Source organism: Pelophylax lessonae, assembly GCF_965119305.1.
Source record: "Pelophylax lessonae genome assembly, chromosome: 9".
Classification (NCBI taxonomy): domain Eukaryota; kingdom Metazoa; phylum Chordata; class Amphibia; order Anura; family Ranidae; genus Pelophylax; species Pelophylax lessonae.
The window spans coordinates 215,654,258-215,670,440 of record NC_138776.1 but is presented as its reverse complement, the minus strand read 5'-3'; the positions used below and the strand labels follow the sequence as shown (position 1 = coordinate 215,670,440).

The 16,183-nt window shown below is 44.6% G+C and overlaps 1 protein-coding gene across 1 annotated transcript in view; it reads left to right on the top strand.

Moving 5' to 3' along the window:
- Positions 1-11,204, top strand: part of LOC309564866 (homeobox protein MSX-2-like) — a 46,078-nt gene extending 34,874 nt beyond the window's left edge. The window contains exon 2 of the mRNA XM_082269553.1: positions 10,097-11,204. Within this exon, the coding sequence (XP_082125679.1) occupies positions 10,097-10,509 (413 nt within the window). The 3' untranslated portion in view covers positions 10,510-11,204. The remainder of the gene's footprint in view (positions 1-10,096) is intronic.
- Positions 11,205-16,183: the final 4,979 nt, after the last annotated feature.

Sequence of the window (16,183 nt, the reverse complement as noted above, 5' to 3'; positions counted from 1 at the left end):
TTACAAGTGACAGAAGAGCGGTAACAGTGAATATGGCCAACCCGGGGCCTATATAAAAGGTAGGGGCCTGGAGCTGCAGCTCCAATAGCCCCTACATTAATCTGGCCCTGAGGAGGAGGACGAGGTAGCCAACACTGCTTCTTTTCAAAAATTTTAAATGAGGGTACACCCCAAAAGAGTGAGAAAGAGCAAAAATGGAACAATGGGTGGGTAAGGTCGGTATCCATTGCTATTCTGCATAAGGTACGGAAAAGTCCCGTGGGATCCATGCCTGGTTCATTTTAATGAACGTGAGCTTGTCCACATTGTCTCTGGACAGGCGGCTGCGCTTGTCTGTTATAACGCCCCCAGCCGTGCTAAATACCCGTTCAGATAATACACTGGCTGCAGGGCACGCCAGCACCTCCAAGGCGTAAAGGGCAAGCTCAGGCCATGTGCCCAATTTGGAGACCCAGAAGTTGAAGGGGGCAGACCCGTCATTCACTACATGTAGGCGTGTGCACACATACTGCTCCACCATGTTGGTAAAATGCTGCCTCCTGCTAAGACGTTCCATCTGAGCTGCTGGTGCTGCTGTTTGTTGTGGCGTGCTGACAAAGCTTTTCCACATTTCGGCCATGCTAACCCTGCCTTCTGAGGTGCTGGCGGTGCCCTGGTTGCGTTGGCGACCTCCTCCTCCTCCTCCTCTGCCTTGTGCTTCCACTGTGGCCCCGCTGTCAGATGGGAATGCCAGCAGCATGGCGTCTACCAGCGTGCGCTTGTACTCGCGCATCTTGCGATCGCGCTCCAGTGAGTGAATTAAGGACGGTACGTTGTCCTTGTAACGGGGATCCAGCAGCGTGGCCACCCAGTAATCAGCACAAGTTAGAATGTGGGCAACTCGGCGGTCGTTGTGGAGACACTGCAGCATGTAATCGCTCATGTGTGCCAGGCTGCCCAGAGGCAACGAAAGGCTGTCCTCTGTGGGAGGTGTATCGTCCGTGTCCTCTGTATCCCCCCAGCCACGCACCAGTGATGGCCATGAGCTGGCCTGGGTGCCACCCTGCTGTGAACATGGTTCCATCTCCTCCTCCAGCTCCTCCTCCTCCTCATCCTCCTCATCCTCCAGAACTGTGCCCCTGCTGGACAATTGCGTCCCTGGCGTTTGCGTGTGCAGGAACCCACCCTCGGAGCCCCTTGCGAATGACTGCCCTGAAAGCCTTGGAAATGTTACCTCTTCATCCTCCTCCTCCTCCTCATCCTGTGCCACATCCTCTTCCATCATCGCCCGAATTGTTTTTTCAAGGAGGCATAGAAGTGGGATAGTTAAGCTGAGAACGGCGTCATTGCCACTGGCCATGTTGGTGGAGTACTCAAAACAGCGCAACAAGGCACACAGGTCTTGCATGGAGGCCCAGTTATTGGTGGTGAAGTGGTGCTGTTCCGCAGAGCGACTCACGCGTGCGTGCTGCAGCTGAAACTCCACTATGGCCTGCTGCTGCTCGCACAGTCTTTCCAGCATGTGCAAGGTGGAGTTCCACCTTGTGGGCACGTCACATATGAGGTGGTGAGCGGGAAGGCCGAAGTTACGCTGCAGCGCTGCCAGGCGAGCAGCAGCAGGGTGAGAACGCCGAAAGTGCGCACAAACGGCCCGCACTTTCTGCAGCAGCTCTGACATATCGGGGTAGTTTTTAAGGAACCTCTGCACCACCAAATTCAGCACATGCGCCAGGCAAGGGATGTGCGTCAAACCGGCTAGGCCCAGAGCTGCTATGAGATTTCGCCCGTTATCGCACACCACCAGGCCGGGCTTGAGGCTCGCTGGCAGCAACCACTCATTTGTCTGCTGTTCCATGCTCCTCCACAACTCCTGCGCGGTGTGTGGTTTGTCCCCCAAACAGGCAAGTTGTAAAACTGCCTGCTGTCGTTTACCCCTGGCCGTGCTGAAGTTGGTGGTGAAGGTGTTACGCTGTCCGGATGAGGAGGCGGTAGAGGATGAGGAAGCGGAGTAGGAGGAGTTAGGAACAGGAGGCAAACTGAAGCGCCCTGCAATCCTCGGTGGTGGAAGGACATGCGCCAAATTGCTATCCGCCTCAGGCCCATCCGCCACTGCATTTACCCAGTGTGCCGTTAGGGAGATATAACGCCCCTGACCGTGCTTACTGGTCCACGTATCCGTAGTTAGGTGGACCTTGGCACAGATGGCGTTGCGCAGTGCACACCTGATATTTTCCCCCACTTGGTTGTGCAGGGAAGGGGTGGCTTGCCTGGAAAAGTAGTGGCGGCTGGGCACGACGTACTGTGGGACAGCCACCGACATAAGGTTTTTAAAACTGTGCGTCTCCACCAGACGGAATGACAGCATTTCAAAGGCCAATAATTTTGAAATGCTGGCATTCAGGGCCAGGGATCGCGGGTGGGTAGGGGGGTACTTCCTCTTCCTCTCAAGTGTTTGGGTGATGGAAAGCTGAACGCTTCCACGGGACATTGTGGAGATGGTTGTTGGTGACCCAGGTGGTGGTGTTGCTGACAGATCGTCTGTTTGCGGGGTGGCAGGTGCCGGTATCACTACAGATGTGGCTGGAGCGGCCGAGACTGCAGCAGAAGAGGAAGCAGGATGAGCCAGAGACGTTTCTTGGTTTTGAAGGTGTGTACTCCACTGCAGCTCGTGCTTTGCACTTAGATGCCTGATCATGCAGGTTGTGCTCAGGTTGAGAAGGTTTATGCCTCGCTTCAAGCTCTGATTGCACAGGGTGCAAACCACTCGTGTCCTGTCATCAGCACATTTTCTAAAGAACTTCCACGCTAGAGAACTCCTTTGAGCTGACTTTGGTGCGCTCGTTCCCTTGCTGCGTTGGGCAGTAGCGGGCGTAGTGTCTAGGGCACGGCCGCTCCGCTTCTGCACCCTGCTCCCTCTTCTGCTGTGCTGGTGGCTCTGTGCGACCACCGCCTCTTCCTCCAAACTACTCAGGTCACCTGCATGACGTTCATTCCATGTGGGGTCGAGGACCTCATCGTCCTCCACATCATCTTCCACCCAGTCTTCACCCCTGCCCTCCTTGTCGGTCTCCACAATGCTGAACGCCGCAGCAGTTGGCACCTGCGTTTCGTCATCATCGGAGACGTGCTGCGATGATCCTTGCATGTACTCATCTTGAGAAATAAGTGGTTGGGCATCGCTGCACTCAATCTCTTCCACTTCTGGGGCAGGGCTAGGTGGATGGCCCTGGGAAACCCTGCTGACAGAGTCCTCAAAAAGAATAAGAGACTGCTGTATGGCTTGGGGCTCAGACTGCTGGCCTGATTTGCAAGGGGGTGAGGTGAAAGACGGTTGGACATTGGCTGCAGGTGCCAACTCTGACCTTTCTGCAGTAGACTGGGTGGGAGACAATGTGAAGGAACTGGAGGCACTGTCAGCAGCAAACCAATCTACTATCGCCTCAACTTGTTCTGGCCTCATCACTTCTAGGGGCGTTTGATGCCCTACCAAATACTGATGCAGGTTCTGTCGCCTACTCACACTTGAGGAAGGTGTTTCACTTGTGCGTGTAGCTGGCACAGATCGACCACGTCCTCTCCTTGCAACAGGAGCTCTACCAGCAGCACCACGACCCAGGCCACGGCCCTTATTTGACGGTCTCCTCATATTTCTGTAATTTAAGATCTTGCCCTAGAAAGGTTTTTATTGAATAGCGGAATAGGAAATATGATCCAAAAAAGTGTATGTATCTCGCACGTACAAAACCACACTAGGCCCCAATTACTATTGTTTCTACCCCTAAAAGGATGGATGAGGAGTAGGAGGAGTATGGAACAGACAGCACCCTCAAATCTTCAGAAGTATGAGATGAACCCCAAAAACTTGGAAAGGTGGATCTCACACGTACCGACACAGACTATCCCGCAATTCAATTGATCCTCAAAGGTTTTTATTGAATAGCGGAATAGGAAATATGATCAAAAAAAGTGTATGTATCTCGCACGTACACAACCACACTAGGCCCCAATTACTATTGTTTGTACCCCTAAAAGGATGGATGAGGAGTAGGAGGAGGAGTATGGAACAGGCAGCACCCTCAAATCTTCAGAAGTATGAGATGAACCCCAAAAACTTGGAAAGGTGGATCTCACACGTACCGACACAGACTATCCCGCAATTCAATTGATCCTCAAAGGTTTTTATTGAATAGCGGAATAGGAAATATGATCAAAAAAAGTGTATGTATCTCGCACGTACACAACCACACTAGGCCCCAATTACTATTGTTTGTACCCCTAAAAGGATGGTTGAGCAGTAGGAGCAGGAGTATGGAACAGGCAGCACCCTCAAATCTTCAGAAGTATGAGATGAACCCCAACAACTTGGAAAGGTGGATCTCACACGTACCGACACAGACTATCTCGCAATTGAATTGATCCCCAAAGGTTTTAATTGAATAGCGGAATAGAAAATATGATCAAAAAGAAAGTGTATGTATCTCGCACGTACACCACCACACTAGGCCCCAACTACTATTGTTTGTACCCCTAAAAGGATGGTTGAGCAGTAGGAGGAGGAGTATGGAACAGGCAGCACCCTCAAATCTTCAGAAGTATGAGATGAACCCCAAAAACTTGGAAAGGTGGATCTCTCTCACACGTACCAACACAGACTATCCCCCAATTTAACTGATCCCCAAAGGTTTTTGATTAAATAGCGGAATAGAAAATATGATCCAAAAAAAGTGTATGTATATCACACGTACACAACCACACTAGGCCCCAATTACTATTGTTTGTACCCCTAAAAGGCTAGATGAGGAGTAGGGGGGGTATGGAACAGGCAGCACCCTCAAACCTTCAGAAGTATGAGATGAACCCCAACAACTTGGAAAGGTGGATCTCTCTCACACGTACCAACACAGACTATCCCCCAATTTAACTGATCCCCAAAGGTTTTTGATTAAATAGCGGAATAGAAAATATGATCCAAAAAAAGTGTATGTATATCACACGTACACAACCACACTAGGCCCCAATTACTATTGTTTGTACCCCTAAAAGGCTAGATGAGGAGTAGGGGGGGTATGGAACAGGCAGCACCCTCAAACCTTCAGAAGTATGAGATGAACCCCAACAACTTGGAAAGGTGGATCTCTCTCACACGTACCAACACAGACTATCCCCCAATTTAACTGATCCCCAAAGGTTTTTGATTAAATAGCGGAATAGAAAATATGATCCAAAAAAAGTGTATGTATATCACACGTACACAACCACACTAGGCCCCAATTACTATTGTTTGTACCCCTAAAAGGCTAGATGAGGAGTAGGGGGGGTATGGAACAGGCAGCACCCTCAAACCTTCAGAAGTATGAGATGAACCCCAACAACTTGGAAAGGTGGATCTCTCTCACACGTACCAACACAGACTATCCCCCAATTTAACTGATCCCCAAAGGTTTTTGATTAAATAGCGGAATAGAAAATATGATCCAAAAAAAGTGTATGTATATCACACGTACACAACCACACTAGGCCCCAATTACTATTGTTTGTACCCCTAAAAGGCTAGATGAGGAGTAGGGGGGGTATGGAACAGGCAGCACCCTCAAACCTTCAGAAGTATGAGATGAACCCCAACAACTTGGAAAGGTGGATCTCTCTCACACGTACCAACACAGACTATCCCCCAATTTAACTGATCCCCAAAGGTTTTTGATTAAATAGCGGAATAGAAAATATGATCCAAAAAAAGTGTATGTATATCACACGTACACAACCACACTGGGCCCCAATTACTATTGTTTGTACCCCTAAAAGGCTAGATGAGGAGTAGGGGGAGTATGGAACAGGCAGCACCCTCAAACCTTCAGAAGTATGAGATGAACCCCAACAACTTGGAAAGGTGGATCTCTCTCACACGTACCAACACAGACTATCCCCCAATTTAACTGATCCCCAAAGGTTTTTGATTAAATAGCGGAATAGAAAATATGATCCAAAAAAAGTGTATGTATATCACACGTACACAACCACACTGGGCCCCAATTACTATTGTTTGTACCCCTAAAAGGCTAGATGAGGAGTAGGGGGAGTATGGAACAGGCAGCACCCTCAAACCTTCAGAAGTATGAGATGAACCCCAACAACTTGGAAAGGTGGATCTCTCTCACACGTACCAACACAGACTATCCCCCAATTTAACTGATCCCCAAAGGTTTTTGATTAAATAGCGGAATAGAAAATATGATCCAAAAAAAGTGTATGTATATCACACGTACACAACCACACTAGGCCCCAATTACTATTGTTTGTACCCCTAAAAGGCTAGATGAGGAGTAGGGGGGGTATGGAACAGGCAGCACCCTCAAACCTTCAGAAGTATGAGATGAACCCCAACAACTTGGAAAGGTGGATCTCTCTCACACGTACCAACACAGACTATCCCCCAATTTAACTGATCCCCAAAGGTTTTTGATTAAATAGCGGAATAGAAAATATGATCCAAAAAAAGTGTATGTATATCACACGTACACAACCACACTAGGCCCCAATTACTATTGTTTGTACCCCTAAAAGGCTAGGAGTAGGGGGAGTATGGAACAGGCAGCACCCTCAAACCTTCAGAAGTATGAGATGAACCCCAACAACTTGGAAAGGTGGATCTCTCTCACACGTACCAACACAGACTATCCCCCAATTTAACTGATCCCCAAAGGTTTTTGATTAAATAGCGGAATAGAAAATATGATCCAAAAAAAGTGTATGTATATCACACGTACACAACCACACTAGGCCCCAATTACTATTGTTTGTACCCCTAAAAGGCTAGATGAGGAGTAGGGGGAGTATGGAACAGGCAGCACCCTCAAATCTTCAGAAGTATGAGATTGTGTTCACTGTACCCCACAAAGATTGAGTTCACTGCACCCCACAATGATTGTGTTCACTGCACCCCACAAAGATTGTGTTCACTGCACCTCACAAAGATTGTGTTCACTGTACCCCCCAAAGATTGTGTTCACTGCACCCCACAAAGATTCTGTTCACTGTACCCCACAAAGATTGTGTTCACTGCACCCTAAAAGGATGTTGTTCACTGCACCCCACAAAGATTGTGTTCACTGCACCCTAAAAGGATGTTGTTCACTGCACCCCAAAAAGATTGTGTTCACTGTACCCCCCCAAAGATTGTGTTCACTGCACCCCACAAAGATTGTGTTCACTGCACCCCAAAAAGATTGTGTTCACTGTACCCCCCAAAGATTGTGTTCACTGCACCCCAAAAAGATTGTGTTCACTGTACCCCCCAAAGATTGTGTTCACTGCACCCCACAAAGATTCTGTTCACTGTACCCCACAAAGATTGTGTTCACTGCACCCCAAAAAGATTGTGTTCACTGTACCCCCCCAAAGATTGTGTTCACTGCACCCCACAAAGATTCTGTTCACTGCACCCCACAAAGGATTTTGTTCACTGCACCCCAAAAAGATTGTGTTCACTGCACCCCAAAAAGGATTTTGATCACTGCACCCCAAAAAGGATGTTGTTCACTGCACCCCAAAAATGATTTTGTTCACTCCACCCCAAAAAGATTGTGTTCACTGCACCCCACAAAGATTGTGTTCACTGCACCCCAAAAAGATTGTGTTCACTGTACCCCCCAAAGATTGTGTTCACTGCACCCCACAAAGATTCTGTTCACTGTACCCCACAAAGATTGTGTTCACTGCATCCCAAAAAGATTGTGTTCACTGCACCCCAAAAAGGATGTTGTTCACTGCACCCCAAAAAGGATGTTGTTCACTCCACCCCAAAAAGATTGTGTTCACTGCACCCCACAAAGATTGTGTTCACTGCACCCCAAAAAGATTGTGTTCACTGCACCCCAAAAATGATTTTGTTCACTGCACCCCAAAAAGGATTTTGTTCACTGCACCCCAAAAAGGATGTTGTTCACTCCACCCCAAAAAGATTGTGTTCACTGCACCCCAAAAAGATTGTGTTCACTGCACCCCACAAAGGATTTTGTTCACTGCACCCCAAAAAGATTGTGTTCACTGCACCCCAAAAAGGATGTTGTTCACTGCACCCCAAAAAGGATTTTGTTCACTGCACCCCAAAAAGATTGTGTTCACTGCACCCCACAAAGGATTTTGTTCACTGCACCCCACAAAGATTGTGTTCACTGCACACCAAAAAGGATTGTGTTCACTGCACCCCAAAAAGATTTTGTTCACTGCACCCCAAAAAGATTGTGTTCACTGCAGCCCAAAAAGATTGTGTTCACTGCAGCCCAAAAAGATTGTGTTCACTGCAGCCCAAAAAGATTGTGTTCACTGCAGCCCAAAAAGATTGTGTTCACTGCAGCTCACACACAGAAAAATGGATGTGGATCACTGACACCTGCCTATCTCCAATCCCACACCACACAGCAATATCGATTGTAGTTTGTAGAACACAGTTTCCCTAAAATTCAGCAGACTCTGTCCCTAACAGGATTGAGAAGAGATCGTAGATCAGGATTGAGTGCAGATTCACCCCACCCCCCACACAGCAATATCGATTGTAGTTTGTAGAAGACACTGACCCTATAATTCAGCAGACTCTATCCCTAAAATGCCTACAACTCGCCCTGCCTAAACACTCCGACCTGTCCCTCAATTCTATCCGGACACAAATGGTTTTTTCCTGCCTATCTTTCCCTAATCAGCAGCCAGCACATTGATGTGTGCTCTGTCCCTTAGCTAAGCAGCAGAATGACGCTGCTGCGGCGGCTGCCTCGAACTTATAAAGACTTGGTCACATGCTTCAGACGGCCAATCACAGCTACTAAGACATTTGCAGGCATGGCTGGGATGGCTTAAGGCACACCAGTTAAACGATTGTTGATTGGCTGTTGAAAGCCCGCCATGAAAAGAGCGCCAAAGCATGCAAAACCCGGAAATAAAACGACCGAACACGGATTTTTACCCGAACATACAGTAAAGTGTCCGTGTCCGTGTTCGGGTAAAAAAAATCCAATTATTCGGTACGAACATGAATAATACAGTCCGTGTTCGCTCAACACTACTTGTGACCCTTGATTTTACTTAGCATAGGGGTCCTTAGGTCATGTTCTTAAAAGGATACACATAATTGCAGATTTTATTACACGAATTTTTATTACAGTTTTATTTTGCACATTTTTTATTTAAAATTCAACTTAGGAGTGACGCAACCACAAATTGATTTCCCGAACACCCCACTAGGCAGCGCCAATCACTTCTTCTACTTTCCCCTTATATATTCAATGCTCCCCTTCTAGGGTTGCATTTTCTGAAGTGGGCAGCAGCTGAGCGTGGTGTTATTTTCCATATATACCCCTTATCCTAAGCGCGGAATTTCACAAACTCTTTCATAATGATCTGTACAGTGCCTATAGTAGCCAGCCATATTTTATCCTTATTTTATGTATCATAGTCAGAACAATGGAATATGCTTTATGTTAATATTGTTAAAGTTATTGTTAATATTTATTTTTGTAACTTCATTTCTGCATAAAACATTAAACAGTGTCATTTCATGGGATATTTTATGAGGGCGTGTTTAGGGGTGGAATTAGGGGTGGGGCAGGGTGGGGGTTGGATGGGGCGGGGAGGTGAGTAACTCTTAAGGCCTTGCTAGTAGCTCAGGTTCTAAAATTTTGAGCCCTGGTCTAGCACTATAACCCATAAAAAGCTACTTCTATCACAACATATGGAGCTTGATGAAACATTGTAATTTATTTTGAATATAATGGTAACCATTGTTATAAAAGATTTAGTGAAAATGAAATTAGTGCTATGTAAGAAGTTTTGAACTAAAGTTGCGGAGAGACTGGCTTCTGCAAATACAGAGAGAAATGTTACAAATTCCTTGGTAAATAACAGAATGCGTGCCTTTTTGTATTGATGGATATTTTGTGCCATTGTTTTTGTAAACCTTCCAGAATGAGTTAAAATATGTTCTGTGTTTATCATTTTTAAACCAATATAATGTAGTTGCGAATCATGCTTTTTCTGCATCACTGTTACAATTTTTATTAGAGGAATTACCATACAGATGCCCAGTAGTGTAACTTATAATTATTTATGGTTCTCTGCTTCTCCATAGGACATCCAAGCCCTCCACCATGCACTTTGAGGAAGCACAAGAATAACAGAAAGCCAAGAACTCCATTCACCACTTCTCAGTTGTTGGCCCTTGAAAGGAAATTTAGACAGAAGCAATACCTTTCTATTGCCGAGAGAGCTGAATTTTCAAGCTCTTTGAACCTCACGGAGACACAAGTAAAGATCTGGTTTCAAAACAGAAGAGCCAAAGCAAAGAGGCTTCAAGAGGCTGAACTTGAGAAGCTAAAAATGGCTGCCAAGCCCTTACTACCCTCCTTTGCTCTTCCGTTTCCTTTAACTGCCCAGCTAGGGGCTTCACCTTATGGACCTCCAAACTCTTTCCAGAGACCTCCCATGCCTGTTCCAGGATTGTTCACAACTCCAGTCACATATGGAATGTATTACTTATCATAAAGACATTCAAAATGAGAAAAGTATTAGATAAACAGGGTATCTCTTGGGTGTTGTAAGGCCTATAATACTGAAAACTAAGAGAACCACATATCCTACCCCTATCTCCAGGGTGGCTAGCATACAGATTTAACAAAAATATTCAGTATGACTTTCTGAATTTGCAGTAGTCACAATACACTACGTCATGATGTAATAATATTTGATATAAACTAATATGACAACGACGCTATAGAAAGCACTTTACTCTTAGGTGCCTTTTCTTCAACAACGATCCAGCAATGCTGCAGGAACAAAAGGAGTAATGGGGTTAATATTTTTTAGCATTGTTTTGTACACTTATTTTCCATAAGAAGAACAGAAATTTGGTTGTACAGTTTTCTCATAAAAATGCTTTGCTGTGAAATGATTTGCTGTTTTAGGTAGCCTGGGTAAAAGCACTGTAGATACAGTTGTCTGTTAACTCTAATAACATTCCTTCCCTCTTACCGGGTCATTTTCTTCTCCAGTTGTTGACAACCATAGCTGATCCGTTAGGAAACTGACGTGCCGGCTCACTTACATGTAAATTTGCAGGCACATTTTACAAATATACCTTACTACATCATAGTACTGTTCTGTTCCCCCTACACTTTTCCTTGTGTGTAGCTCGACATGCAGCTAAACCCCTCTACAATAAGCCAGACTGAGCATCATTTTGAAGCTTTAGTAACCAAGCAGGGTGGGGTGAAACTATTGAGAAAAAAGAAATATAGAGACATATAATCAGTAGATAAAGTATACAGAAATACAATGAATAAGCTAGGCAGTAGATGGCGATAAGAAATTCTCACCAGCGTTGCTGTGTTTAGGGGAATGCAAGCAGATGCAAGTTTTAGAACAACATGTGCTCTGATAGCTGGTTCCTAAGATGGAGTTTGAGTTCCCAGGATGCACCGGTCTCTCTTCCTTAGACTGAAGAATGATGGGTATTTTTGTAAAAGCAGAACCGTTTCTAGTTTCTGTAAAAACAGTAAATTTACCACTGGCTCCATCTTGTGTTCAAATCTGATATTGCAGGCAAAACAACCTAATTAATATCTTGCTGGAGGCAGAACAGTACAATGACATCACAAAAGCGTGTAGTTTAAAATGAATGTGGAAAACATACTTTAAAGATGTAATTCAACCAAATGTATTAACTATTTTAGAGAGGAAAGTAAAGCCCGTACCTAAACCAAACTAGTTGTAATTGTGTCTACCATCTATGGAGTAGCCAACAAGATGCCTGGTGCTGTTTATGACACTGCGCACATTGAAGAAACTGCACATGTGTGTGTTGCACTGTACATATTGACCTGTGGCAAACAGGGCCATCTTACCAAATGGGCACGCTGGGCAGTTGCCCAGGGGCCCCAGCCAAGCATTAGTCCCGATTCCTGTGTGCATCCCGCTGCCGAACTTAGCAGGTGGCAAGCCCCTGTCTGCCCTGCACTGCTGGCAGGCCACTTGGGCCATGGAGGGGGAGCCCACAACTGCATGAATGCCTGTCCGCCTCCACGGAAACAGGCACACAGAGTACAGTCAAGTCTGACTCCCATCTGTGCGTGTGTTAACTGGACACAGCCGCCGGACTTGGAAGCTGTCACTAACCTGGCACTGCTGTACCAATAAATATAGCCTTATCGATAATTTGCATTTTTATTCTCATGGGTGATTGAGTAGGCAGGGCCCCAGTGCACTGCATTGCCCGAGGCCCTTTAATGCTCTTAAGATAGCACTGGTGGCAAACCCTCATATGTGTATCAGTGCAGCCAATGTGATGATAATGAGAAATGTGCAGCACATACGTGCACAGTTAGCTAAGCATGGGATGCTTCTTACATCATTTTTATCAGTGGAGGAGAGGACCCTCTTTATTAATGGATGTAAACTATGACCAAGACTTTCATTTTAGTTCTTGAAAGACACAGTAAAGAAGTAGGTGCAGTGAATCTGACATTCAGTAAACATTAACTGCAGGTGAATCTTTCTGATGCCTTTGTTTTAAATGAGAGTGATTGATTTACCAGCAGAGAATGTTTGGTGAAAGTCACATTCACTGCTTTATAAATGGATCCCTTAGTGTCTTACTAGAGGAGGACTAAAGGCCATTATCTGCAGATTGTTAGCATTTGACATAATATTTTCTGAACAGTGTTTTTGTCACTAAATTATGCTGTTGTCAGTTTTGGTTCAAATAAACTTTGGTTCCATTATCAGTATGATGAACCTCTTTTGTTGTGAAAATGAGTAAAATAAAGGAATAAAATTAAAGTTTTAGAGTATGTCCAGCCAAACCTTTTATAAAGCTGTGAACAGAGTGAGCAAGGTTTAGAGATTCCATACCTGCTAACAACATTTTACCAGGCAGGAAATTAGGTTAAAGCCTCGTACACACGCACAAATTGTTGGCCGTGAATTTTCGGCCAACGTCCGATCGGCCGATTGTCGGCTTGTTAGTATGATGCTTCCAAAAACCGACTGCGACTTTTCGGCCGAAAAAAATCTGGTGTGCATGCTATAAAATTTTTGTTGGCCGTCAACAGAACGGCCGATTGTTCGTCAGTCAGTACAGATTTCGGCAGACAAAAATCAGATGAGCAAGACTGGGCATGCTCAGAGAAGAAAAAACACACGGAAAGTAAACCAGCACATGACATCACTTCTGAAGTTGGTTGTTGTTGTCCAAAAAAATTTGTGTGCAGTCTAGAGCACATTTCAACCAACACAACAACACTGGACAAAAGACGGCCGATCGGTCGGCCAACAATCGTTGCGTGTGTACGACGCTTTACTCTCCAACAGCAACACAGACAGGATTTAAAATGCTTTTCTTTAGTAGAGTAGGGAAGCTAGAACCCCTGTCAGACTTCAGCCTTATCTCTGCTGAAAACGGGTCATTTGGCTGTACATCTCCTACGGATCACAGGAGTGCAGTTCATTCTGCACTCATGTGATCCATAGGAGATGTACAGCCAAACGAGCCTTTGGCTGTACATCTCCTTTAATGAAAAATAAAATAAAATATTTACATTAAAGATATTACAAAACAGACATAAGCGACAGTAACATAAAAAGTGTTGAAATGTTAAGGAATACAGATTTACCGAAAATGTTCAGTATGGGTTTTGAGTCTAGAGTCCGCTTGGTCTTGGCGCAGCTCAAGCCCTTCAGATTACGCCATTCAGTAAGTCCAGCCTGATCTCGCAGGAGTCAGTGACCCTATTACAATAACTCTCAGTAGTCCTCAATAGTTCTGATGGTAAATCGAGAGCTCACAGCTGTTTGTGCAGCTGACTATTCTTGACCCTGGAGAGGGTGTTACAGAGCTAACTCAATTTTCTTATGCCCAGTAGAAACACCCTTAATTCCAGCTATCCTGAGTATCTCTATATTTCTATATGGCAAGGTTTCGCTATCCAAGAAAAAAAAAAACATAATTTAACAGAATTATTTGGCAAACTAAAATTACAATTTGTTGGACACCAAATATGATAAGTGTTTTATGGTGGATCTTGTACAACGGCATGTTTGGTATCTGGCTGATATCTTCTTCTACATTAATTAGGCCAATTTCAGATGGGTAATAGTAGGAGGAACTGAGTTTGAATGAACATTTGGGTTTGAGGATAATGGGAGGTCATCTATAGGTTAATATCCCAGACTCACTGCTATGTATTCCTTAAACTGTACTCCAGACCATTAATGACCTGAAAATTTAGGATAGAGCCCCATCAGAAGTCTTTTGAAAGACTAGTTGAGGCCAGCATAAGCATGAGATACCAATCTGACTATGTTTGTTGCAGACTTGTGATTTTTGAGGGGAAATGAAGGTAGCACTGTATTCAGTACCAGTCCCACATTCTCTCTACACAGTTTGGGTTTCATTAGAACTCACAATTATCACACCTCCTGTCCAGGTGATGCACATAAGACAGTCCCAGAAAAGAACAGGAAGGGTAAAAAAAGACAGCATGTAAAGGCTGAGAGGAGAATATTCTACTCGACAGAGAGAAAGACAGGATTTAAAATCCAACAGAAGTTAGAACTCTTCCCTTCAATACATAAAAGTAAAAACATTTAAGAAGTTTGGCCCAGAGTGGGACTTGAAGTTTAGGGTCATGTTAAGGTTTATGAACAGGTCAAGAAGTTTGGTCAAGTTAAGATTTAGATACAGGGGTCAACTGAGGTTAAGAGTTAAGTGAAGAAGTTCATGTCATGCTTAAGCTCGTCAGTACACTTTTTGGAGGAACTGCCCAAAATTCACTCAAAATTCAGTGGGTGTCCCTGTTGGCCGCCTCCAACCCAACATTTGGTCAGCTTGGTCTAAAAAACAAAATTAAAGTCACAGTATTGCAAGAGTTAAAAATGGGCATATTTGAACACTGTGACAATTAGACTTGGGACTCTTTTGCATGCATTAAACTGCATTTTCCAACATGAAAGATTATTATTTCAAAAGCCTTTGCTTTTTGTTGTACAGGAAACAAGTCCTAAAGTAACATAATGTTGGTTCCTGCATGCATTTTCTAAAGCATTTGGTGAGTACAAACCATTACAAGCAGAGTTAAACCTGATAAAACAAAGAAAATGCTGCTTAAAATGCCGACAAACTTTCTATTTCTCTGAAATCTCTTCTGCTGTAAAATTTCTCCAGGCAATGTTTTTCTTTACGTACATTGCCTGTGGCACACTGCCCACTCGCAGCTTCTGTAAGATGGGAAGAATAGAGCCAGGACACTTTTACTTCAAAGTGCATGTACAAGAGTTACATCATCAGTGGCCACCCAATCACCAAAGTGGGAAGACTCTGGAGCTGGAAGAAGCAGCAGTGGTGGTGGACAAAGTCGCAAGAGCAATGGTAGATCTGGAGAAAAGCAGACTAGGAGGTCAGTCTTCCATAATATGCAAGCATGCTGTGCACACTTACACATTATGGCAAGAGCCCTGTGCAGCTGGAGGATTAGTTTAAAATACACTGGTGTCCTTTCTTCATATCCAGCATTCAAGGGACAGCAAAAGAGTAGCAGCAGACTGATGAGATCATTCCGATGCTCACTCTGCTCTCATTTGCATGCAGCACATCTGATTGACTCTCAGTTCTGCCCATTTCTGTCCTAGTCTGAGTACTGTGTTATAGGGGATGGTAAGAAGCTGACACTAAGTAAATTGTACCTAAAGATGAAACATTTTTTTTTCATTTTGGATTCAGTACGGGAGGGTTATAACCCCTGTCAGTTTTTTGCCATCTATGTCATCTATGCAGTTCAGTTTTGGGCACCAGTTCACAAAAAGGATATCAGGGAACTGGAGAAAGTGCAGAAAAGGGCAAAAAGCTGAGGCATGGAGGAGCTCAGCTATGAGGATAGATTAGAGGAACTGAATTTATTCTCTCTTGAAAATAGAAGATTAAGGGGGCATATGATCATAGTTAGTTAGTCAGGTTGAAAAAAGACACAAGTCCATCTGGCTCAACCACCATGTATAAATACATAAAGGGTCCATATAGTGAACGTGGTGTTGAGTTATTTATTTTATGGTCATCACAGAGGACAAGGGGGCACTCTTTACGTCTAGAGAAGAGGACAATTTAATCTCCAAAAACGGGAAGGCTTCTTCACAGTAAGAGTTGTGAAATGTGGAATAGACTCCCTCA